Source organism: Hylobates moloch, unplaced genomic scaffold (genome assembly GCF_009828535.3).
Source record: "Hylobates moloch isolate HMO894 unplaced genomic scaffold, HMol_V3 SCAFFOLD_2, whole genome shotgun sequence".
Taxonomy (NCBI): domain Eukaryota; kingdom Metazoa; phylum Chordata; class Mammalia; order Primates; family Hylobatidae; genus Hylobates; species Hylobates moloch.
The window spans coordinates 163317107-163343213 of NW_026652277.1; the positions used below are offsets into that span (position 1 = coordinate 163317107).

Here is a 26107-nt window from a genome sequence, read left to right on the forward strand (position 1 = left end):
CTAAGTGGCAGAAAATATTTTTCTAGGACTGCTGGGTGTGGCAGGAATGTACTTGTCATCTTTTTTTAAAAAAATCGTTATTCATTTGTTATTTTTAGCAGTAGGCGTCATCCCTCTCCCTCCCACTTTACTACAGGAGACCATAACCTTTCTGAGTTCATTAAATCAGTAAAGCTGTGTTAGCAATAAAGAGGAAAATTTTGCATTGAATTTGTGCCAGTGTTTAAAAATGGGAGTGTTCCCCCATAATTTTGTTATTAGTAACTTCCTTTCACAATGAAAGATAATGAAAACCTCCTTAGAGTGAGTTTTTTTCATTCTTGTCATTTTTGTTTTGAGCATGGGCATTAAAAGAAACAAAAGCTCAATCTATATAGAAGTTACGTTTTTTCCTTTTTTTTTTTTTTTTGGCAGGGTCTCACTCTGTTGCCCAGGCTGGAGTGTGCAGTGGTCCTGTCTCGGCTCACTGCAGCCTCGACCTCCTGGGCTCAAGCTATCCTCCCACCTCTGCCTCCCACATAGATGGGACTACAGGCGTGCGCCAACCACACCTAGCTGAGTTTTGTGTTTTTTATAGAGACGGGGTTTCACCATGTTGACCAGGCTGGAAGTGTTTTTTTTTTTTCTTTTTATATCGTATCTTGATGTTTATCTTTAAATAATAAGGAAACATCTAGAAACTTATCAGTGTTTAAAGAATTTAGGAAAAGGGGGTGGGGTGTCTTGGATTAAAAGGAACTGATTTTAGGCATTTTAGTTTTTGATGTTAGAAAAAAATATCTCCAGAAACACCTTGATAAATGTGGTCAGGTAATACATTACTATTTTGGTGATTATTATCATTGAACTGTACTGAATCTCTAAACTAACATATATAATAGCTAAAAGATTGTCTTTTATTCCTTTACCCTTTAAAATGTGTATCTTTGTCTTTTATGTCACCTTCTGAAGAATTCTTATAAAATGTTTTTCTTTCAAGTTAACATTACTTTAAATTTGGGCTGGCTTTGAATGTCCAGGCTGGTAGGATATTGAAATGTAAAGTGTTCAATATGAATAGGGCCACTAAGTGAGAGTGTGGTAGTCTTACCTCCTTCTCTGTAGAATACCTGGGGTTATGGGCAGAAATAAAGTTGACAAGTAAAAATGTAAATGAAAGTTGCTAAGGTCACTATTAGGATAGTGCACAGGTATCTTCCTATGAGTCAGAAGAGCTGGGAATCAGGGACCCCGTTATAGCTACTTGAGAGTGTCCCTGTCCCCCACATGTTGTTCACATCAGAATCGGCTTTGGGTCTGCTAGTCGGGTAGGGCGAGCTTTTTACATGACTGGTCAAATTGCTTCTCTTCTGGACTTAAGTCCCAACTGCTGAGAAATGAAGGTATGGTAATATCAACTCCTTTGCAATTTCATTGCAAAGGTTAACAGCCTTTCTAAATACTATAAGGTCTGTTGTGAGCCTTTGGGTCCAGCACTTGTACCTCTTCCTTCCCTCTAAGGAACCCAAGCATCTGAATCGGGGGCCTCACCATGCTTTTACTTAAATACTCTTTCAAGTTCCTCTCTACATTTTTGGTGAGTCTGTGGAAAGAAAAGTCAAATATTTCATATTGATTCTTATTTAACCACAAATCTTCATTTAAGCTCTGGAACTGATTCTTTCTATAAAGAACCATGACCTTAAAAATAAGATGACTATGATCTTTCAATATGGAATAGATATATGAGTAAAGACGGCTTACTCTGCCACAGAGATCTACAGAGATGAAGGCTGTGTAAATCAGGGGTCTCCAGAGAAACAGAAACAGTAGGATGTGTGTATACCTGAAGAGGTGTGTGTATGTGTTTGTGTAGGGAGAGAATGAGAGAGTTTTATTATAAGAAATAGTTATGGAGAAGAGCAAGTCCCAAGATCTGCAGGCTAAGTCAGTAAGCTAGAGACCTGGGAGAGCCAATGGTATAGTTCCAGTCTGAGTCTAAGGCATGAGAATGAAGACAGCCAATGGTGTAGTTCTAGGCTGAATACTGGCAGGCTCAAGATTGAGGAAGAGCCCATGTTTCGTTCAAGTCCAAAGCCAAGGGGGAAAAAAAGCCAGTGTCCCATTTTGAAGGCTGTCAGGCAGGAGGAGCTCTCTGTTACTTGAGGGGGGTGTCAGCCTTTTTGTCCTCTTCAGGTGGTCACCAGATTGGATGAGGCCCACCCGCATTATGGAAGGCAATCTGCACTCCTCATCTACCCATTTAAATGTTAATATCTCCCAAAACATCCTCGGAGACATACCCAGAATAATGTTTGACTAAATATCTGGGCACCCCATGGCCCAATCAAGTTGGTACGTAATATTAACCATTACACAGGTGGACCGCTTTGAGCTCAGGAGTTTGAGACCAGCCTGGGCAACATGGCGAAACCCTGTCTCTACAGAAAAATGCAACAATTAGCCAAGCATGGTGGCATATACTTGTGGTCTTGAGAGGCTGAGTTGGGAGGATCACTTGAGCGCAGGAAGCAGAGGTTGCAGTGAGCCAGCAATGTGCCACTGCATCCCCAGCCAGGGTATCAGAGTGAGACCGTGTCTCAAAACAAAAACAAACAAACGCACGCTCCAGTCAGGATAAGGATAAGAAGGATAAGGAACATTGTTGAAATAGAGAAGTCATAAGATTACTTTTCCTTTGCATTTTCTACTAAATTAAATTTTAAATGAACTCTACAGTGTACAGTTTATTGAGATACTGGTTGTCTTGAAACTTAAATATAATCAAGACAACAAACGTCTTGATTTTTATAAGGTCTCCTTTGGGCTATTGGGGTGTCTCAGCCCTGTTGACTTTCCAACAAACCTAAGCATCTGGGTCCATGTTCTTCCTCTGAATTCACCTGTATTTTGTCCCAAGATTTGGGTGGAGAGGTCTGTGAGTGCTGAAGATTATTAAACTGTTTCTGACAAAACTTTACGATTCCCTGTGTATCATTTGGGATGGAACTGTCTTTACGTCTCAGTGCTGCTTTGATGTGTAGTCACCTAAGTACATTAAATAGTGCTGTTAAAAATACTTTTAAAACTACAGGACTCAGTGCAAATACAAGAGATTGTCTTCTTCCCCAGTCTATGGTGATTGGCATAGACCTGGATTTTATTTTATTTTGTCTTTTTTTTTTTTTTTTTCTGAGATGGAGTCTCACTCTGTTGCCCAGGCTGGAGTGCAGTGGTACGATCTCAGCTCACTGCAGCCTCCACCTCCTGGGTTCAAGCGATTCTCTTGCCTCAGCTTCCTGAGTAGCTGGGATTACAGGAGTGCGCCACCACACCTGGCTAATTTTTTTTATTTGTATTTTTAGTAGAGATGGGGTTTCACCATGTTGGTCAGGCTAGTCTTGAACTCCTGACCTCAAATGATCTGCCCACCTTGGCCTCCCGAAGTGCTGGGATTACAGACGTGAGCCACTGCTCCCGGCCTTTTTTATCTTTTTAATCCACCATGGATTGCATGGGCATCTTTACCTTCTGGTACCCAGTGACTCATTCATTTTCTTTTTCTTTCCTTTTTTTCTTTTTGGAGACAGTCTCGCTCTGTCACCCAGTCTGGACTGCAATGGTGTGATCTCAATTCACTGCAGCCTCCACCTCTTGGGCTCAAGAGATCCTCCCACCTCAGCCTCTCAAGTAGCTGGGACTACAGGCATGCACCACCATGCCTGGCTAATTTCTGTATTTTTTGTAGAGACAGGATTTCGCCATGTTGCCCAGCCTGGTCTCAAACTCCTGGGCTCAAGCAGTCTGCCCACCTCAGCCTCTCCCAAGTGCTGGGATTACAGGCGTGAGCCACCGTGCCTGGCTGACTCATTCATTTTCTTTCCTCTTATATCTTCACCCTCCATACAACCTTCAGAAAATATCTGATAAACTGTTTTACAGTGAGGCATAAATGAGTGTGATAAACTTTAATGCATTATCCAATCTAGAAATATCTACATATTATTAGAAGACAAAGGAATCCATCTATAATTGTGGACTTTCAGGAATCATCTGGAGAGAAGATGTTTGGGAAACAGAACTGAGATTATAGTTTTTACTGAACCTTAAGTAAGGTGTCGGTTTGTACCCATCTATCACCCTGGAATCTGGAATTCTCTAATATGGCAGGACCAGGAAGAGACTTGCAGTTTCAATTTGAACTGGCTTTTAGCATAGAACAGGAGTCATCAGTAAGGCCACGCACCAGAATCCCAGAAGGTGCTCATGAAATGTAAACTTTCCTAGGCCTCAGATCTAATGGATAGAATCTTCAGGCATAGGACCTGGGCATCTGCATTTTTTGAAAGCCAACAGGTCATTCTGTCCATTCAAGGCTGATACCAGTAGGCCACCACGTTGCTAATATGGGTATACAGGATCTTAAGTGAGGTTAAATTCTTTATGGATGTTGACATTGTTTCAATGCACCTTGGAACGTCACTGTCTTGCTGACAAATGATGATGATTAAGAAATTCTTTGTTTAGATCTTGTGACTGTTTTTCTTTCATGCAGAAAAGTTGTGCAGCGACCAACCTAAGAAATAGATACAGAGAACTTGGAGAAGGTCTGGGGAATGCCCAGAATTTGTAATACTTTTCTATGAGGAGAGACTGGAGGGGGCAGAGTGTCCAGTGTTGGAAATGCTTCAAAGTATCATTTATGCAGAATGAAGGATTCACCTAGAAAGCTTAGTGTGAAAGGCTGGGATCCATCTGGGTGCTCAGCAACACGGCAGAACTAGAGATGCAACTGGTGTACCTGAAATGACCTAACTCTTCACACTGCATCCTTTATTACAAGCGTTCACTTACAGACCTTCTCTTGAGTGTTGAGATTGCTCTCAACACCTTTTGAATCACAGCTTTCTGTTCTTCTCATTCTTCTGCTGAGTCCCTATGTTGGCAAGTCACAAGAGCCTCTCTTCACCTATTATTAATAACTTATCTTTGCATGAAGGCAATACTTGTAGGTAATGCATTTTGACATCTTTGGCAGAAAGGAGAGTGGCTCCCAGAGTTTGGCTTTACCAACTCATGACTTAAGTTTTGAAGAAGTTCATAGGACCTTCTGTGGTGTAAACAGCTGCATATACTTTAGTTTTATTTAGATGTACAGATGGCAGTTCTTCTCCAAGATACTTAGGAGTATTCTTAGTAAGGACAACATTCTATTTGTCCTTATCCCTGAAGTCCATTTGCTTCTTACTGTTTTGAGTCATTTACTCAGAATGAACAGAAACATAAAGTCACTGCTTTTATTTATCTGGCGTCTGTTTGTGTGCAGTTCAGTTAATCCAGTTTAGGATCAGGGACTGTAAATGTGAAGGGAAATGAAGCAAAGTGAAAAAGCTGACTTGCAAATTGCATCCTGTTTTCAGTCAGGGTGGTTTAGAGTGTTGGCATTCTCCAAACATCATGCCTTTTTGGCATGTCACTGTATTGGGACCACCAGCTTTTGGTTTTTGTTTTTGTTTGGCTATCCTGATGAAACGAAGTGCCGGATGACCCAATGCATTTTTTTTTTTTTTTTTTTTGAGACGGAGTCTTGCTTGGTTGCCCAGGCTGAAGTGCAGTGGCATGATCTTGGCTCACTGCAACCTCCACCTCCTAGGTTCAATCCATTCTCCTGTCTCAGCCTCCAGAGTAGCTGAGATTACAGGTGTCTGCCACCACACCCGGCTAATTTTTTTTTTTTTTTTTTTGGTAGAGATGGGGTTTCACTATGTTGGTCAGGCTGGTCTCGTATGCCTGACCTTCAGTGATCTGCCCGCCTCGCCTCCCAAAGGACCCCATGCATTTTGATGGAAGGGATTGAGATGGGGTGAGCAGGAAAGGCTAATTTAAGCCATGCAGACCAGCTGAAGCTAATTTTTTCTTCAAGTTTGTGAAAGGGATCACATTTTCATTTTAACCCATGAAAACTTTTAATTTTTATTTAAATCACCTCTGCTTTTGCTTTAAGATCCAGCAATGGGAGCAGAATCTTGAGAAATTTCACATGGATCTGTTCAGGATGCGCTGCTATCTGGCCAGCCTACAAGGTGGGGAGTTACCGAACCCCAAGAGTCTCCTTGCAGCTGCCAGCCGCCCCTCCAAGCTGGCCCTCGGCAGGCTGGGCATCTTGTCTGTTTCCTCTTTCCATGCTCTGGTAAGTTCCTGAGGAAGGCTGTTTTTGCAGCATTCGGGGAGGGCTGTGGATGCTTCCCCTTTCTTCGGCTTGTTGCCATCGGCGCTTGTGGGGCTTGACCCAACAACTGACACCTAGAGGCCAGGTCACCCGGAGGCCATGGGCCTGGGGATGAAGGAGACCAGATGTCGTGCTGTAGAGCCCCCAGTTTCTCTACTGCTTATTCTAGAGTCCAGCAGCTAGTGGATGGTTACTGCATGTTCATCTCTGCCTTTCTGTGTGTTCCACCACCTACCATCAGGAAAGTGGGATCGTGGAGAAGGGGCAACAGTGGCGCGAAGATTAAAGGATGGATTAAAGGTTGTTTTCTCTGTCCTGCAGAGCGCCCTGTCGGGTTTTTTGAAGTCATTCCCATTTTGGTGGCTTCTGTGTGTTGTGTTGGCTCAGCTTAGGGGTCTGCAGCGGTTTTGCTGACACCGCTGCCCACCATGGAGAGAGCTGAATGTCGTGACTTGTGTTATCCAGATGAGAGCGGTCTATATGGGGATGCTTTCCTGGTATTTCAGACATGCAGGAGCTTTTGGCGATAGTCAGAATGCGTTTATAGCAAGCAGAGCTCACTTCCTTAGGGCAACTATTAATTTTTTCTGCCACTCAAATACTAAGCCTTTAGTTTTTTTAAAACTGTTTTACATTAGGTATGTTCTAGAGATGACTCTGCTCTCCGGAAAAGGACACTGTCACTGACCCAGCGAGGGAGAAACAAGAAGGGAATATTTTCTTCGCTAAAAGGGCTGGACACACTGGCCAGAAAAGGGAAGGAGAAGAGACCTTCTATAACTCAGGTGAGCTCTTCAGCATGGGAACAGCAGACTAGAGTGAAATTCCTGAAACCCCTAATTTTCAGCCTGCTATAAATCATCAATGTTCATTCTCTGTTAAGAATGAAATCAGGCCAGGTGGGGTGGCTCACGCCTGTAATTCTAGCACATTGGGAGGGCAAGGCAGGAGGATCACCTAAGCCCAGGAGTTCAAGACCAGCCTGGGCAACAGAGTGAGACTCCATCTCTACAAATAGCCGAGTGTGGTGGTGTGCGCCTATAGTCCCAGCTACTCGGGAGGCTGAATTGGGAAGATTGCTTGAGCCCGGGAGGTCGAGGCTGCAATGAGCCATGATTTTGCCACTGCACTCCAGCCTGAGTGACAGTGCTAGACCCTGTCTCAAAAATAAAAATGAAGGCCGGGCACAGTGGCTCACGCCTGTAATCCCAGCACTTTGGGAGGCCGAGGCGGGCAGATCACGAGGTCAGGAGATTGAGACCATCCTGGCTAACACGGCGAAACCCCGTCTCTACTAAAAATACAAAAAATTAGCCGGGCGAGGTGGCGGGCGCCTGCAGTCCCAGCTACGTGGGAGGCTGAGGCAGGAGAATGGCGTGAACCCCGGGGGGCGGAGCCTGCAGTGAGCCGAGATCGCGCCACTGCACTCCAGCCTGGGCGACAGCGAGACTCCATCTCAAAAAAAAAAAAAAAAAAGAAAAGAAAAGTTGATTCAAAGGAATAAACTCTTAGCATGCACTTTTTTTTTGCCCAATGAAACTGCACAAGTTGCGGTATCTATCCTGGCACTCCTGAAGAGGTAGTCACACTGCGTGCAGTGCTTAAGAACAGAAAAAATAAGAATAATCAGAAAATAATCCACACTTTTCCTTCCTTCTAGTACTAATATTTATTTTCTCATAGGTTTTATATTAAAATAAATGGAAAATTAATAATCAGAGGAGTGGCAGCTCAGTTCTGTTGATAGGGCTGTGGATTTTGCTCACTAAATCCTTAGAGCATGGCCTTGGGGTTTTGTCATCCCATTTTAGAGACGAGGAGACTGACACTTGAAGAGTTTAGTTACATCACTTACCTTACCCTGTTCACCAGCACCAAAGGGCAGGCTGGAACTAGTTTCTGCCTAAGTCCACGGTCTTGAAACACTGGAAAATTGCTGGTTCTTATTTTCACTTGGGGAGGGGTGGCTCTTGTAACATTTTCTTTTTCTTTTTGAGATGGTCTTGCTCTGTCATCCAGACTGGAGTGTAGTGGTGTGATCTTGGCTCACTGCAACCTCTACCTCCTGGGTTCAAGCGATTCTCCTGCCTCAGACTCCTGAGTAGCTGAGACTACAGGTGCACACCACCATGCCTGGCTAGTTTTTATATTTTTAGTAGAGCCAGGGTTTCACCTGTTGGCCAGACTGGTTGTGAACTCCTGACCTCAGGTGCGTGATCCACCCACCTGGGCCTCCCAGAGTGCTGATTACAGGCGTGAGCCAGCGTGCCTGGCCTCTTCTAACATTTTCATTAAGGAAAAATAGCCTAAGCACATGTTGGTGAAATGTGGCCCAAGTATCGTACATTGTTTTCAGAACATTTTGAATATGTGTATTTCATGGTGCACCTGTATTTCATGATGCAGGTGCGTGATAATGGATTTTATCTTGCTGATTGATATGTTTTAGGATTATTCTGTTTCAAAGCTGTTGAAAAAATAAGTTATATGATGACCTGATCATTCAGGTGAATAGGGAAATTGTTTGCAATTAAATCTGAAGTTTTTGCTTTTATTTTCAATGAGCTGCTGTTTTTCTGATTATGTTTTCAATATCATTGGAAAGAGTCACATTTTATTGGATCTTTGTTTTCTAATTTGTATATGGCTATTTATTTGATAACGCTTTTGTGAATTAGGTAAGTAAAAGGGCCAGTATCAGTTCCTTTGATGTGTTTAAAACCTTGAAACAATAAAGTTAGAGGTGGTGGAGAGTGGGTTGGTTGATTAACAGACAGCAGAATCACAGGAAACTTCTTTTATGTGGCCACCATGTTTATATACTCATATACAAAAATATCAGATTTTAAAATTGTGGTTCTACTTGTAATTAAATTTTCTTTTTCTTTTTTGAGACAGAGAGTCTCTCTGTCACTCAGGCTGGAGTGCAGTGGCACGATCTTGGCTCATTGCAACCTCCACATCCCGGGTTCAAGCAATTCTTGTGCCTCAGCCTCCCAAGTAGCTGGGACTACAGGCTTGAGCCACCACACTCAGCTAATTTTTATATTTTTAGTAGAGACAGGGTTTCACCATGTTAGCCAGGCTGGTCTCAAACTTCTGGCTTCATGTGATCTGCCTGCCTCTACCTCCCACTGTGACCAGCCTGTAATTTAATTTAATTGTAAAGAGTAATCTTATTTGTTGGTTGTAATGGAAATGTATTTCCTCATTATTGACTGTAGTCAACTGCAAACCCTTTGCTAATGGTGGGCCTATGCTTTCTTTATTTTTAAAAAAATCGTTTTTGTAGAAATGGGGGTGGGAGCAGTCTCCCTGTGTTGCTCAGGCTAGTCTCAGACTTCTGGCCTCAATCCATCTTCCCACCTCAACCTCCCAAAGTGCTAGGATTACAGGCCTGAGCCATAAAGCCGAATGCTTATGCTTTGTGAACTGAACTTCTTTGATGGTTAACTACTGTCCTTAAGGTATTTTAATCAAGACAGTATATTCTATATAATTAAACAATAACTTGATAAATAACTTGCTTATTTTTCTTAGATGTAGATATTCTGCTAATTAGATATGAGCCTAATATGGTTTTTACCCAGCATGTGTGGTAATTTGTTCTCAACATAGATTTTTTTGATAAACAAAAGCATTTGGTTGAACATTTTTTGTTTTAAAAAGATATGAAACTAATTACAGTGTCGGTATTTATATAACTGAACGAAGTTGATTTAGTAGGTATTTCTAAATGTTTATATTGTTTTTAATGTTATTATGCCACTACAAAATTTAGAAGGTGAAATTTGGAAAAGGCAAATTGTTTTTAGTTCTTCTACCCAAACAAACCACTTTTAACATTTAGCTGTATTTTCTTCCAAGGTTTATTCTGTGCACATTAAAAAAAGCAGGTATGAGCTTGATTTTGGTGGTTCTGTTTCACACCTTCAGAAACATGTACTTTTTGATTAAAAGCAATATCAAGAATCTTATTTATTTATTTATTTGAGACAGTCTTGTGCTGTTGCCCAGGCTGCAGTGCAGTGGCATGATCTCAGCTTACTGCAACCTCTGCCTCCCGGGTTCAAGCAGTTCTCTGCCTCAGCTTCCTGAGTAGCTGGGACCACAGGTGGGTGCCACCACGCCCGGCTAATTTTTGCATTTTTAATGGAGATGGGGTTTCACTATTTTGGCCAGGCAGGTCTTCAACTCCTGACCTCAGGTGACCTGCCCACCTCAGCTTCCCAAAGTGCTGGGATTACAGGCCAACTTAAATAATAGATGACATAAAAAAGTAAAACGTAACTATGTGGGAAATTAAAACTTTAAGTGTATTAGAATAATAGTACAGATTGTGATATGAAGCTCTTCTAAAATGTTATAAAACTTTAGTTTTTAAATAATGAAAAAGGGTAGCTGGCAAATGAATATTACAGGGCTATTTCATTAGTGTTTTTCCTCCCCCATCTGTCAGATATTTGATTCAAGTGGCAGCCATGGATTTTCTGGAACTCAGCTACCTCAAAACTCCAGTAACTCCAGTGAGGTAAACTTTGCTATAGATGGCCGTCATCTTGTTTTACATGAATGACACAAATGCTAACTTTTTTTTTTTTTTTTTTTTGGGACGGAGTCTCACTCTGTTGCCCAGGCTGGAGTGCAATGGCGCGATCTTGGCTCACTGCAAGCTCCGCCTCCCGGTTCACGCCATTCTCCTGCCTCAGCCTCCTGAGTAGCTGGGACTGCAGGTGCCTGCCACCACGCCTGGCTAATCTTTTGTGTTTTTAGTAGAGACGGGGTTTCACTGTGTTAGCCAGGATGGTCTCGATCTCCTGACCTCGTGATCCACCCACCTCGGCCTCCCAAAGTGCTGGGATTACAGGGTGTGCCACAGCACCCGGCCACAAATGCTAACTTAAGCGAGGAATGCTGGTTCAGAATCTTTACATGAACTCCTTGAAAATAGATTTATAATTAAAATGGTCCCAGTAGGTATTCTCTAAAAAGATAGTCTTGAATGCCAAGCGTTTTGGGGGTATCTAACCTCATGATAACTCCATTTTAAAATTAGTGACACGACTAGACTGAAGTCATAATAATGTCTTTGATTTATACATCTCTGTTCCTCAGCAGTACTTACCTTCATTTGAGAGTTCATTGAATACAAAATTGCATTTTCCTCTCAGGGTTGTCAGGGATCTTCACATAGATAGTACATTCTATGCTGTGTCTCTCCACGTGCCGTCAAGGGGAGCCTGAGTAATGTCTCCTCATCCCTAAAATTGCTTCTGACCAAACAAATCCTCAGAATGATTTCTGAATGAAATCCTAGAGTATGAAATCCCGGACGTACCTATGCCTCTTCCTAGTGCCTTTTTCAAACCCACAACATCCCCATGAAGCTGTGTTATTTCTCTAATTTCTCCTCCACCAAATAATTTTTTTTTTTTTTAAATGGAATGTCACTCTGTTGCCCAGGCTGGAGTGCAGTGGCGTGATCTTGGCTCACTGCAACCTCCGCTTCCTAGGTTGAAGCAGTTCTCCTGCCTCAGCCTCCCGAGTAGCTGGGATTACAGGCACCTGCCAGCAAGGCTGGCTAATTTTTGTATTTTTAGTAGAGATGGGGTTTCACTATGTTGACCAGGCTGGTCTTGAACTCTTGACGTCACGATCCAGCCACCTCAGTCTCCCAAAGTGCCGAGATTACAGGCGTGAGCCACCGCGCCCAGCCAGTTCTTACTCTGCACTTACCGTCTCTTACTGTTAGCTACTCTGTCAAGTGCATATGTCATGGCTCCCAGGAAAGCTTGTAATCGATATAGTTTATATATGCCCTATGATTATCAGTATATTCTCAATCTATAGCACACTGCGAAGGATATAGTACTCGCTTAATAAATTTGATGATTAATTATTTCTATTAGATGTAGTCATTTAATGGCTGAGGATGACTGATTTGTAATAAAGGCCCATAATTTTAGGGTCATATCTCTTCCAGCATTATATAACAATGTAAAATTCTTACTTTGAAAGTGAAGAGGCCTGGCATTGTGGCTCGTGCCTGTAATCCCAGAATTTTGGGAGGCTGAGTCAGGTGGATCATTTGAGACTAGCCTGGGCAACATGGTGAAACCCTGTCTCTACAAAAAATGCAAAAAATTAGCCGAGTGTAGTGGCTTGCTCCTGGGAGGCTGAGGTGGGAGGATTGCTTGAGCCTGGGAGGCAGAGGTTGCAGTGAGCCAAGATCATGCCACTGCACTCTGACCTGGGTGACAGAGTAAGACCCCATCCCTGAAAAAAGAAAGTTATGAAACGATAGCATCAGTATACTTCCTATTAACAGAGTTTATGTTGGACTTTGAAAATAAATTTTGCTCACGTAGCCACTTACGGTGAGAATTAAGCTTAGTGCTTAAGATGGGCTCAAATAAACAGGTCCCATCGATGCTCTAAGGAGTGAGAAAAACTATGATTTCTGCGTTTGTTTTTTTAAGCATGTGTATCTAAACAGTTACTCCTATTTATTTTAGCTAAGCATTACATGTGATGTAGGGATACTGAAGAAATTCCTTTCATTTATAGGACTATTTTAATGCAGCCTCTATAATTTCTGTGCTGTCGTACCCAGATAACTAGATTCAGATAGAATGGCAGATAGAACTAAGGGTGTAATTTGTTTTTTTATATCTCTGGGACTTAAAATTCTGCCTGAGCTGCCTAAATAATTAATATTTCATTTTGCTACTTTTCATCTGCTAATCATTCTTGGAGAATACTTGTAACCTGCACAAACCTATTTTTATACAATAAGTACATTTTGCCCATTTCTATAACACAGAAAGGCTGTTGTGAGGGAGGGGCCGTGTGCATTTTAAACTATTTCACTCTAATTGATGCATCATATAACAGCCCAACAGTGAGTCACCCGAATTCAAAATCTGTTAAGGCTGGAATAAAGCCAGTCTTACTTGAACATTTTTTTAGAGGACACTTTGGCTTGCCAAAAATGAAAGCTTTTCATAGTGAACGTCTGGATGAGTAATAGTGAGTCTTACATGGCCTTTGAAGGGAGGTGTTTGTCATGGAGATTGTGACAACAAAGTCCCCACTAAGGCTCGGATGGCGGCAACCCCGGAAGCTTCATTGCAGAAATTGTGACAGCCCCTGGGCCTTGGCCCCTTCTCCTGGAAAATTGGCTTGGGGTGTTCCAACTTTCTGTGGCAGTGAGTGAATGCAGTATTGTCATGTTAGTCATGAGCTGTGAACTGAAAAAAAACCTAAAAAACCCCAAAAAACCCCAAAACCAAAACAAACCCCCTAATATTATTTTCTTAAATGGAAACTATGAATGAAACAGCTTAATCTTCACCACAGTATGGTAATCTGTTTAGACAGAATATTAATACGCAACCCTACATAGCATATATATGTATACATATATGCATACAGCTAGCGAGCTAGCTAGATCCGTCTTTGTTTTTCTTTCGTATCAACCGATGTGTGGGCCTCAGTCCAAGAAGGAAATAAACACTTTCTCTTCTATGACATTTTACTGTTGTTAAGAAAACTGGGAGTGTGCAACTCCCTTTTGTGTTTTCTCCTCATCTCCCTTGCAAATAGACTTTCCTTTTATCAGCCACTGTGGTGGTGTGGGCCCATTTGTGACAGCCAGATTGTGATTTTGCTACTCACTTCCCTTCAGTGATCCAAGTAGTAATTACGAGCCATTTGATCCAAAAGCATCTGCTGTGAGAACACACGGAGTTTCAATTTTTTCTCCTTGCTGCATACTGAGCATAAGTAATTTGACATGTGGTTTCAGGACCATTGATGTAATAATAATAAAAAATACTTCTGCGGAATGCCCTCCAAGGAGAGCTAAAGTGATCTGCAGACATTCACTAGTCAGTCTGGAGTGACTGTGGCTGCAGCCCAGTGATGTTCCCGTGTGGTGATGGCCAGTTGGAGCTGACTGCAAGGTGATCTGAGCAGCAGTGGCCACTACAATGCCCCAGGGCTTTGGATGATTCTCAGGAAGTTCTTTATAGTGGCCATCGCTGAAATGCAGTAGTTACGCCCAGTACAGTATAATGCCGTGATCCAGGCTCAACTTCCAAAAAAATCTTTACAATTTATGTCTTTCAAATGCAATTCCTCCCCTCAGTCTCCTAACTACCCCACGAGGCTGGTGTTTTTAACCTCTTTTGAAGGTGAAGGAACAGAAGTGCAGAGGCACTAGATAACAGCCCCTAACAAGGCTGAGATTTGACCTGGATTGCCTTTCTATTATTGTATTTTTTCTGTCTCCATTTGCGTTCTTAGGACCAGGAAACCTTGAAGAGGCTAGTTGGAACTATATATATATATATATATTTTTCTTTGAGGGGAGGAAGTAGAGTAGGAGGCATGGTAGGTGTGTAACAGTCCTGACAAAGGTAGCCAACCATGGAATTCTGGGTGGTTAAAAAGATTAATTTAACATAGTAGCATCTTTGAAATGGGGAACCTGGAAAAAGAGTTTTCCAGATGGCTCCATTTTTGATGCTTATTTTTAGGATTCTCTGTTCTTTTTATGAAAAGAATATTGGAGAATATTTCATCTGGCTTCCTGAAACTAAAGCATGTGTATTTTCAACTTGGATAGCATTGACCTTCCTTCAGAGAATTAATCCAACTTTCCCTCCAAATGGGCAAAGCTTACAACAACCTAAGAGATCTGTAAGCACCAAGTAGCTTTTTCTTTTTCTAGTTCTAATAAATTAATTTTAAATTCTTGGTGCTTCCTTTGAATAACCAGGTTTTACTTTTCTTGAACTGTATACATTTGTGAGGGTTGTGTGTGTGTGTGTGTGTGTGTGTGTCTGTCTGTCTGCCTAACACACACCAAAAATTACATTTAACTTTTCATTGAGGGGGTCTCTTGAGAGGGTCTTACTCTTTGATGGCCTTGGCTTTGATAGGCGTCTTCTCTTCTGTGGTTCACTAGATCTTGGGTCGACAGTATAGATCAGAAAACCATTGCTCAGAGCAGTTGTAGCACAGCGCCTTGTTTAATGGATTTTAATAGGATTATTTCTTTGGTCCTTCCGTCCTTCCATCTATCTGCACACTTTTCTCTTGTCCGGAACTTACTCTCCTTCAATAATCTGTTAATTTCTCTTCTCGAAGCTTCCAGAGAGCATTAAGAACTTGACACTATGTCAACAGATTTGGGTAAGATACTGAAAACAGACAGCGTTTACCTTTCATGCCTGTAATAAGACTGTGAATTTCTAGTTGTATCCAGCTCAGCACTCAAGTTCTGAGTGTGTCCTGGGTGTGGGACGCACTGTGTTAATGGCTAAGGGAGAATGAGGATGCAGAAGGCAAAGCCTCTGCTGGTATTCATCTTCTCCTGGTGCGGGACTTAGAAGTGACCCCCCTGTGAGCTGGGCTTTGCCAGATGCTGTACCAGGGACATAGGAGAGTAAACTCATCGAAGTGAGAGGACTTGAGGGCAGAGAAAGGAGAGACAGGAGAGAATTCATAAGAGAGGGGCATTTCAAACCGGGTCGGAGGGTTTCTATGTTTCAGCACTGACTCTGTAAGGTTGGTACAGCAGAGAGAGGAGATGGAAGTGAGCACCCGTGTGGAGCAGAAGCATGCCACTCCCTTTTGGGGAATGTTCCCTGAGCCATTCTGTTCAATGGGAACATGGTGTGTGGCGTAGAATAATGGAAAGTAATCAGGAAATTTAGGTTGCACCCATTTTATATAAAGGGAGTTAACTGCCAGGCGGGCATTCTGTGTAGTATAGTGGTGGTGTGAACCAGCTCAAGCCAGACTTCCACCCTTCAGATCCCCGGAGTACCATAGGCACTAGTTGTGTAAACTTGGGCAAGTTTCTAGAATTTCCTGAGCCATATTTTTCTTGCCTGTTCCATAGGAAGTGATGATGGTGCCTTCCTGAGAGGGCTGGTTGTGAGTGGTGAGTGAACTCATGGCACATCAAGAGCTTGTTTCATTTGGCCTCACGAGATGCAGTCTTTTTTTTTTTTTTTTTTTTTTTTTTGTGATGGAGCCTCCCTCTGTCACCCAGGCTGGATTGCAGTGGCACGGTCTTGGCTCACTGCAACCTCTGCCTCCCTGGTTCAAGCTATTCTCCTGCCTCAGCCTCCTGAGTAGCCCCAGGGGCTACAGACACGTGCCACCATGCCCGCATAATTTTTATTTTTAGTAGAGATAGGGTTTTACCATGTTGGCCAGGCTGGTCTTGAACTCATAACCTTAGGTGATCCACTGGCCTTGACCTCCCAAAGTGCTGGAATTACAGATGTGAGCCACGGCGCCCAGCCAGTGATACAGTCTTTCTCTGATTGTCAGTAACGGTGAGAACAAGAGGGCGTGAAGGCACAGTGTTAATTTGTACTGCTCATGTCCTTCCCCCACCTGTTTATCCGTAATTATGTTTTTCCTGATCTCCAAAAGTGCAGCAGTAAATTGCTCTGCCACCCTCAGTGGGAGCCTGTGACTTCCTGCGGGCCTTGTTCTTTGTGAAGTTTCTTACTCCACAGTGACCTCTGCTGGGTTTTAGTTTGCTTCTCAATAAGCCTGGTTTCAGAGGTGGGGCCTGCACCTTTAAGGCAGCATCTGTTTGTTGCTAAGCACCGGGTTGAAATCATTGCCCAGAAGAAAAGTACCCGAGAGAATGAACCAGAGAAAAAAATGTACCTGTGTAAGACAAGAGCCTTTAGGAGAGAGCGTCCCCTGGCTCCTTGCATCTGGTCCTGTCTTTTCCTTTGGCGTTCGCATGTGTGGGGATGTGCATTCTGGCTGTGATCATCCTTCCAGAAAAATGTACTGAAAGCGACAGATCCATGACAGATCTGGAAATGTCACTTCAAAATTGAGCACCGTGTTTTCAAAAAGATGACACAGAGAGACGGATTTTTCCCTTGCTTTGTTCTGTTAAATTTCTTTATGCTGTCTCTTCTAGTTTTTAAATCCTACGTAGGAGGATCTTTTACTTTGTATTTAAAAATGCATGGAATTCAAAGTAAAACCACCCATTAATGATAACTTTAAAGTATGATGAATGATATATAATAATGTGATAGTACTGAATCTACAGGTGACATTTTCTGGTATGTAAGGTGTTTCACATAAGTGACCTCTTTTGCTCACAAAACTTAAGTAACAAGTAATTTTTTCAATATGAATTATATTAATAATATCCTCTTTTACAAAATAGGAGCTGAATCATAGCAAGGTAAATCTTGTCCTAGGCCACACTTTGCTGGTAGAGTCTGTGATTTTTGATTTCAAAGCCCCAAATCTTTTCTTTACTGCTATGTGAATATAAGAACCTAGCCAGAGAGAAACATGTCTACATTGCTTAAGAAATGTATGCTATTTTTGTTATGAATTACAAAAGGACATATTAGCATGAAGTCAGCAATTGTTGTGATGATGTAGTTTGGCAAACTAAACTTTTTTGGGAAAGGCTTCTTGAAGGTGGTATTCTTTGAGATGATTTTCCAACAGTGTCTATGTGTGAGATAGCTGAAGGATAGAGAAAAGATTTCCCAGGACTATGGGTTAATTTTAAGGAACAAATAGATTTCTGTCAGTGATGAGTCAGGCTAAAATTAAAAAGAAGAAATAAGGACAAAAAAACCAGGTAGACTTAAAAGAGAAAGCTCGTGCTTGGATTAAGTGCAGTTCAGGGTCAGGATGGCAGGCAGATGTCAGTGGCCATGGACAAGGTGTGTCTGGAATTCAGTGGGAGGTCGGAGAGGGATTATGGCTTAGATGCAGGCTTCACGTGGCCCTTCTCAACCATGATCCCAGAGCAGTAAGTGTGGATACTCAGCAGCCCTTACATGGATTGCGGTGTTCTTTTTTTATTTTTTGAGACAGACTCTTATTCTGTTGCCCAGGCTGGAGTGCAGTGGTGTGATCTTGGCTCACAACCTCTGCCTGCCAGGTTCAAGTGATTCTCCTGCCTCAGCTTCCCAAGTAGCTGGGACTACAGGTGCACGTCACCACCCCTGGCTAATTTTTGTATTTTAGTAGAGACGCTGTTTCACCATGTTGGCCAGGCTGGTCTCGAACTCCTGACCTCAGGTGATCCGCCTGCCTTGGCCTCCCAAAGTGTTGGGATTACAGGAGTGAGCCACCGTTCCCAGCTGGATTGTGCTGTTCTAACTTGGCATAAGCGGCCAATCGACACAGTAGAAAGAACACAGGACAGGCAGTCACTGACTTTCACTCTGCTTCCCATGGCTGCAGTTTCATCTGATAAAATGAGTGAGGAAACATTGTTGGCCTCAGAGGGCTGTGAGAAGCCAGTGATGTGAAGCGTGTGAGCGTTTACTCTAAATACTTCATAAATGAACAGGACATTTGGCCGGTGGTTTCCTTCATTTGTTAATCAAATTTGTCTGCATTTTCTTTTGGCATCTACAAACAGGTCGACGAACTTCTGCACATATATGGTTCAACAGTAGACAGTGCTCCCCGAGACAACACATGGGAAATCCAGACATATGTCCACTTTCAGGATAATCACGGAGTTACTGTGGGGATCAAGCCAGAGCACAGAGTAGAAGATATTTTGACTTTGGCATGCAAGGTAATGGATTTCGCTGCAGAAATATACTTCTGAATAGAAATAATCATTAATGTTGCAATCTCATGCCTTCTAAATTCGTGTGGTTTTCAAGGGCCCAGTTTCCACGCCGGGGAACATATTAGCATATTTATTAGTTAATATATTTACTAGCATATTGATTAATTTGCATTCTATTCCTTGATCTCTTTAGAAGAATGAGTTATTAGGTCATGATCCCACACTTTCATGAAGAACCTGAGCTAATCTACTGAAATTCTATGTATACTTTGATATCTAGAATAATTATGAAATCCGTTGCTATTTAAGTTACTTAGAGATGGTGTGTTATAAGAAGGCGGCATAAACTTTGAGGTAATTTAATTTAATCCTAAATAGTTTTATCGGATTTCTCCAGATTAAACACGAAACTTGATATATTCACAGTTGCTTTATGGAGATTCGTATAAGATGATGTTTTATTCATTTTTCAAACTGGGTTTAATTCCTGATCTGAAAAGGGAGTTTATGGTAAGGCTTAAAGAGAGCCCTCTGAGAGAGAATGAATATATTCAGCAACATCAGACCAGAAGCTTTTAGACCACCAGGTGGTGTAGTAGAGCTTAAATAGTTTTAAGTTTCCAGAGAAAATACAATCAAATATGTTGACATGGTGAAAAAGGCATATAGAGTTTGGTAACGCTTAATCATGTGCACTTAATAAATGTGAAAAATGTTTAATTTTAGTCCCCCCTTTTCACTTTGACTTGAAACATTAGGATTCTCTACATTTATATGTAGTTTGTATCCTTATGAACTTAATTTCCTTTTGCTCCCATATGTAACGTTTTTATTCAGAAAACCAACAATGTTCTATGCCAATGATATCCTCTATTAAACTGATAATTTTCTGAGTAATAAAGGGTATCAGAAGTAGTGGGTCGGCCGGGAGCAGTGGCTCATGACTGTAATCCCAGCACTTTGGGAGGCCGACGAGGTCTGGAGATCGAGACCATCCTGGCTAACACGGTGAAACCCCATCTCTACTAAAAATACAAAAAATTAGCCGGGCATGGTGGCGGGCGCCTGTAGTCCCAGCTATTCGGGAGGCGCAGGCAGGAGAATCACGTGAACCTGGGAGGCGGAGCTTGCCTTAAGCCAAGATCGCTCCACTGCACTCCAGCCTGGGCCACAGAGCAAGACTCCGTCTCAAATTAAAAAAAAAAAAAAAAAAAAGAAGATGTAGTGGGTCAGTTTGACCCAGTTAGAGCATAGGCCTGAGATAAGTTTCTCACTGTTGAAAATATGCATGCGAGAGAAAATATGAGTGTGTGTGTACACATTTTCCTTTTGAAAATTTTTGGAGTAGGACATTCTTAATTCTGAAGTCTGTAGATTTGTTAACATTTTACAAATTTCTGTACTTTAGTAATGAGAAACAAGGTTAGGCTCAACCTAACTAAAGAGATGGCATTTGCTGAGCTGGTAAGATTTATTCTACTATCAGATATGTTCTACCGTAATCTCTTAAAAATGCATCTCTTGCCTTTAATCATAAGCAATATTGTTCAGAGAAAACCTTCTTAAAAATAATTGTCACCTTTTACTTTTTTGCATACAAGTATTTATTTATTTATTTATTTATTTGAGATGGAGTCTTGCTGTGTCACCCAGGCTGGAGTGCAGTGGTGCTATCTCAGCTCACTGCAACCTCCACCTCCTGGGTTCAATCGATTCTCCTGCCTCAGCCTCCCGAGTAGCTGGTATTATAGGTGTGTGCCATTACACCTGGCAAATTTTTGTATTTTTACTATAGTCGACGTTTTGCTGTATTGGCTAGGCTGGTCTCCAACTCCTGACCTCAAGTGATCCACCTGCCTTTGCCTCCCAAAGTGCTGGGATTACAGATGTGAGCCGCTGCGCCTGGCCTGCATACGAGTATTTAAATTAGAGCTCTTATATAGGTTTAAATTCAGCAAATTATATGCAGTATTCTTTTAGAGATTTCTACTTTGATTTTTAATGAGACTGCTAATCAATGATGGATTTAGAAAGAGCATTTAAAATCTGAGTAACTGTCTTTTTCTTTATAGATGAGGCAGTTGGAACCCAGCCATTATGGCCTACAACTTCGAAAATTAGTAGATGACAATGTTGAGTATTGCATCCCTGCACCATATGAATATATGCAAGAACAGGTAAGTGTGCACTAGCTTTAGGAAGGGAAACAACCACATCTATGGCCCTTTGATTTTGAAAAATGTCATTTTTGGGGAAAATTCTGTTTAAATTTGGCATCTAGTTTGGAAACAGTTTCTATATAAACTGTATCTTAATAGCTTTCTTGTTTTATTATGAAAAATAGTGTCAAAGTAATTTTTCAAGGTATCATAACATGAAATCCTCTGATTTTGTTGTTTTCACCTTTTGCAGGTTTATGATGAAATAGAAGTCTTTCCACTAAATGTTTATGATGTGCAGCTCACGAAGACTGGGAGTGTGTGTGACTTTGGTAAGTGTAAGGAATGCCCCTTTCACGGAATTGGGTTCGTCTTTGCCTACTTTGCCCCAGTATCTTTGGACTTAATTTTTTTCCCCTTACATTCACATTTTCAGAATATATGACAATAGTTTCTGAACTTCCTTTCTCTTCCTTCGTTTCTATTTATTGATATTAGCAGGCGACACAGATAGGTATCAGTATTAGAGGGAAATGCCAAAGGAATTAAATGGAATGAATATAAAATTGATGGGAATTTGAAAATATAGATTAATAACACAATGAATGTACTGTGTGCTGGTGCTGCTCTGAGCAGATCAACTCATGATTCATATGACAGTTGCTTTCATCTCTAGTGTCTTTGCTCTTAGTTTTCTCTTCCCACCTGGAATGCTCCCCTTCTTTCCTCTTTCTTCCCCCATCCCTCCTCTCTAATGACATGAATCCTACTGTCCTTCAAGAACTAACTCAAGGTCTTTCTTGAAGAAGCCGTATCTGATTGCCTTAGCTTTACTTCCTTTTTTCTTCCCTGAGTTTAACAGTTAAGGGTCAGCTGGGCACCGTGGCTCACGCCTGTAATCCCAGTACTTTGGGAGGCCAAGGTGGGCAGATCACCTGAGGTCGGGAGTTTGAGACCAGCCTGACCAACATGGAGAAACCCCGTCTCTACTAAAAATACAAAATTAGCCAAGCGTGGTGGTACATGCCTGTAATCCCAGCTTCTCAGGAGGCTGAGGCAGGAGAATCACTTGAACCTGGGAGGCAGAGGTTGCAGTGAGCCGTAAGCCGAGATCGCGCCACTGCACTCTAGCCTGGGCGACAAGAGCGAAACTCCGTCTCAAAACAAAACAAAACAAAAAAACAGTTAAGGATCAGTACTTCTGAAGTCACTTCATTTCCTACATTTCTCTTTGATTAGATAATGATTGGTAAATACCTCCATAGAAACACTATTTCTTACCTTGTTAAATATATTGATACATGATTATTTTCCTTAAAATGATTCAAGCTAATAATAAAAGTTTATAAGATGTTAAAATGTCCTTTTTAGGATGCCTTCTTTTGATAAAAATTTGTATAATTTTTTCTGACCCCCACGTTATTTTTTTATTTTTTATTTTTTTTGAGACAGAGTCTTGCTCTGTTGCCCAGCTTGGAGTGCAGTGGCATGATCTTGGCTCACTGCAACCTCTGCCTCCTGGGTTCAAGCAATTCTCCCTGCCTCAGCCTCCCAAGTAGCTGGGATTACAGGTGCCTTGCCTGCCACCACGCCTGGCTAATTTTTGTATTTTTAGTAGAGATGTTGGCCAGGCTGCTCTTGAACTCCTGGACTCAAGTGATCCGCCCACCTCAGCCTCCCAAAGTGCTGGGATTACAGGTGTGGGCCACTGCGCCCGGATCCCATGTTATGTTGGTTTTTCCTTTGAAGCCCTCTTGGCCTTTTTTCTCCTCCTCTTGGCCTTCACTGTGCTTTTTGTGGTTGCCATTTGTGTTCATCTTTGTATTGGAATGGATGAATGAAGACATTGCAAAGATACTCTCTGGTGAGACCATAATCTGCCAGGCTCTGCTGGGGTCACAGAGAGACCTGGGGAGCAGGACATTCTTGCTGTCCTCAAAGAACTCTCCGTATTAGGGGACTGTATTAGAGCGCAAGACATGGAAACCTGCGCTCCTCACTGTGGCATCACAGAGGGGGACGCTAAGTCAGGAGCCATGCATTCAGAAGAGGGAAGGTCTGCCTAGGATTTGCATGTAGTCTTACGTATTTAGGGCAAGCACTGTATTCACCCAAGCATTTTTTCACCTTTTTAAAATGCTCAACCCCAAACATAGTTGTTTCTCAACAATTATTTGTTGTATTGAACTGAATTTCATGTATTTCAGTAAGAGTATTTTTTGCTGTTAAATTCGCCTAAATTTTTAATTGTGGTAATAGGCATATAACATAAAATTTATCATCTTGACCACTTTTAGTTGTACAGTTTTGTGATGTTAAATACATTCACAATATTGTGCTACCATCACCTATCTGTAGAAATCTTTTCGTCTTGTAAAACTGAACTCTGTACCCATTTAACACCAAATCCTCATACTATCCTTCCCCCAGCCCCTGGCAACCACCAGTTTGTTAATAGTTTGTATCTCTCGGAATTCCCCTAGCAATCACCTTTCTATTAATACTTTCCACCTCTCTGAAGTTGACTGCTCTAGCTACTAATATAAATAGTATCATACTGTGTTGTCTATTTGTGACTGGCTTATTTTACTTAGCATATTCTCCTCAAAGTTCACCCAAATTGTAGCATATGCCAAGATATTTTTCCGTGTTAACACTGAATGATACTCCACTGTATGCATAGATCACATTTTGCTTATCCATCCATCTATTGACAGACAGTTGGGTTATTCCCACCTCTTGGCTATTGTGAATTATGCTGTTATGCACGTGGGTGCATGGTCTCACCTTTTGAATAGAAGTTATGTTTTTATATTTCTTAAGCCTCTCGTCTGACATTTTTCTTTTTCTGACCCTGCAAGATATTTGTACTTTCAAAATAGTTGTAATTTAGACTTTCTCAACATACTGTCCTTATGAGAAAAGATGTTCAAAGAGATACTGCCGATGTGGTTGGAGGAATTGAGTGTGGTGGGTTGAGACTTGCTTTTTCCTTTTATTTTCATTCCTAGGGTTTGCAGTGACAGCGCAGGTGGATGAGCATCAGCATCTCAGCCGGATATTTATAAGCGACGTTCTTCCCGATGGCCTGGCGTATGGGGAAGGTCCGTGTGGCACACCGTGCCTCTTAATTTGAAACTGTAGAATACAGTCTGGCCAGTGAAGGTTTCTTCTTACAGTTTTGTCAGAAAAAGGTTTCTCCTGGAATTTTAAAGAAAGTAAACGTAAGAGTTTAATTGGAAATGAGACCAAACACAGCGGCTCGCTCCCATAAACCCAGCTGCTCAGGAGGCTGAGGTGGGAGGATGGGAGGATTGCTTGAGCCCAGGAGCCCAAGACCAGCCTGGGAGATAGAGTGAGACTCCTGCCTCCATAGAAAAGGACAGAGAGAGAGAAAAGAAAGAAAATGCATATGCCTATATAGAGAGAGAGCATGTGTGTGTGTGTTTAAAAGAGAGAAAGTGTATACATATATATATATAGACAGATAGAGGGAAGGAGGAAGAGAGTGTGAGACAGACAGGCAGACACGGATGGAACAAAGTTAACATGGGAACACTAGAAAAAACAACGAATGAGTGGTTCTCAGGAGGCTGAGGCACAAGAATCTCTTGAACCTGGGATACAGAGGTTGCAGTGAGCTGAGATCTTTCAAACTGTTTCTTCTAATAGTAGCTGTGAGAGAGCTAACATTTGTTTTGCTCTTAGTGGCATCTAAATACTATACATTTTGGCCCTTTAATTCTTTTTTGTTTTTCTTATTTAAAAGACGGAGTCTTGCTATATAGCCTCAGGCTGGCCTCCAACTCCTGGGCTCAAGTGATCTTCCCATCTCTGCCTCCTGATTAGCAGGGACTACAGGAGCCTGCTACTGTGCCCGGCTGGCACTTTCTTTGAAGAAAGCAACAAACAAAACAGTCCCTATGAGTACATGGTTTGAGTTTGCAGCCGTCTTTCATCTGAAAATATTTCTCACAGTAATCCCTCTCTCTTTTTTCTGTTTCTCCTTCCTTTTTCTCAGGGCTGAGGAAGGGCAATGAGATCATGACCTTAAATGGGGAAGCTGTGTCTGATCTTGACCTTAAGCAGATGGAGGCCCTGTTTTCTGAGAAGAGCGTGGGACTCACTCTGATTGCCCGGCCTCTGGACACAAAAGCAACCCTATGTACATCCTGGTCGGACAGTGACCTGTTCTCCAGGGACCAGAAGAGTCTGCTGCCCCCTCCTAACCAGTCCCAACTGCTGGAGGAATTCCTGGATAACTTTAAAAAGAATACAGCCAATGGTAAGGCTTTGTTCTGTCTTCCTTCTTAACTGCTGGGATCAACAGCCAATATTTTTAGGCTGTAATTTTGCTTGCAAACTCAGATTATTTAAGCTGTTCAAAGAATGTTTTCTAATTTATTAGAAGAACACAGATGCCAACTGGAGTAGATTTTATCAAAATTTCATGCATTTTAGTAATTATAGCGCTTTCATGAAAATAGAAAATGATTATTTTTGCACAAAATAACATTTAAAAAAAAATCACGGACTCTTTAAAAATCACCCATAATGTTTAGTCTTGTAGTTCCTCTGTGATTGAAGGCAGATGAAAGCCTGCATAAATGCCAAAGTGGAAAGATTTTTCTTATTTAGTTGAATCTAAGGCACAACCATCTTGCAGTCTTCTGTTGGGTTCTTAGAACAGCCCATGCGTTTCAGTTCAGTTATATCTTTTGTTAAGTACTACTTTCTTAATAAACAGCAAACTTTCTTTTTTAAAATTTATTTTTATTTTTTTTTTGAGACAGAGTCTCACTCTGTCGCCCAGGCTGGAGTGCAGTGGCACAATCTCGGCTCACTGCAACCTCTGTCTCCCGGGTTCAAGAGATTCTTGTGCCTCAGCCTCCTGAGTAGCTGAGATTACAGACGTGTACCATCATGCCTGGCTAATTTTTGTATTTTTAGTAGAGGTGGGGTTTCACCATGTTGCCCAGACTGGTCTCAAACTCCTAACCTCAGGTGATCTACCTGCCTTGGTCTCCCAGAGCGCTGGGATTACAGGCATGAGCCACTGTGCCTGGCCAGTAAACAGCAAACTTTTAATGTAGGTCATGAATTTTAAAACTTTGTGAAGTCCTAAAAATGAAAAACTGTGTGCCA

The 26107-nt window shown here is 41.8% G+C and overlaps 1 protein-coding gene across 3 annotated transcripts in view; it reads left to right on the plus strand.

Annotated features, from left to right (window-relative positions):
* TIAM2 (TIAM Rac1 associated GEF 2) overlaps positions 1-26107 on the plus strand; it is a 168646-nt gene that overhangs the window by 68323 nt on the left and 74216 nt on the right. For all 3 annotated transcript variants that reach the window (XM_032160946.2, XM_058435617.1, XM_032160955.2), the window contains 7 exons: positions 5984-6169; positions 6847-6993; positions 18645-18806; positions 20876-20980; positions 21216-21294; positions 23974-24066; positions 24984-25247. In XM_032160946.2, the coding sequence (XP_032016837.1) occupies positions 5984-6169; positions 6847-6993; positions 18645-18806; positions 20876-20980; positions 21216-21294; positions 23974-24066; positions 24984-25247 (1036 nt within the window). The remainder of the gene's footprint in view (positions 1-5983; positions 6170-6846; positions 6994-18644; positions 18807-20875; positions 20981-21215; positions 21295-23973; positions 24067-24983; positions 25248-26107) is intronic.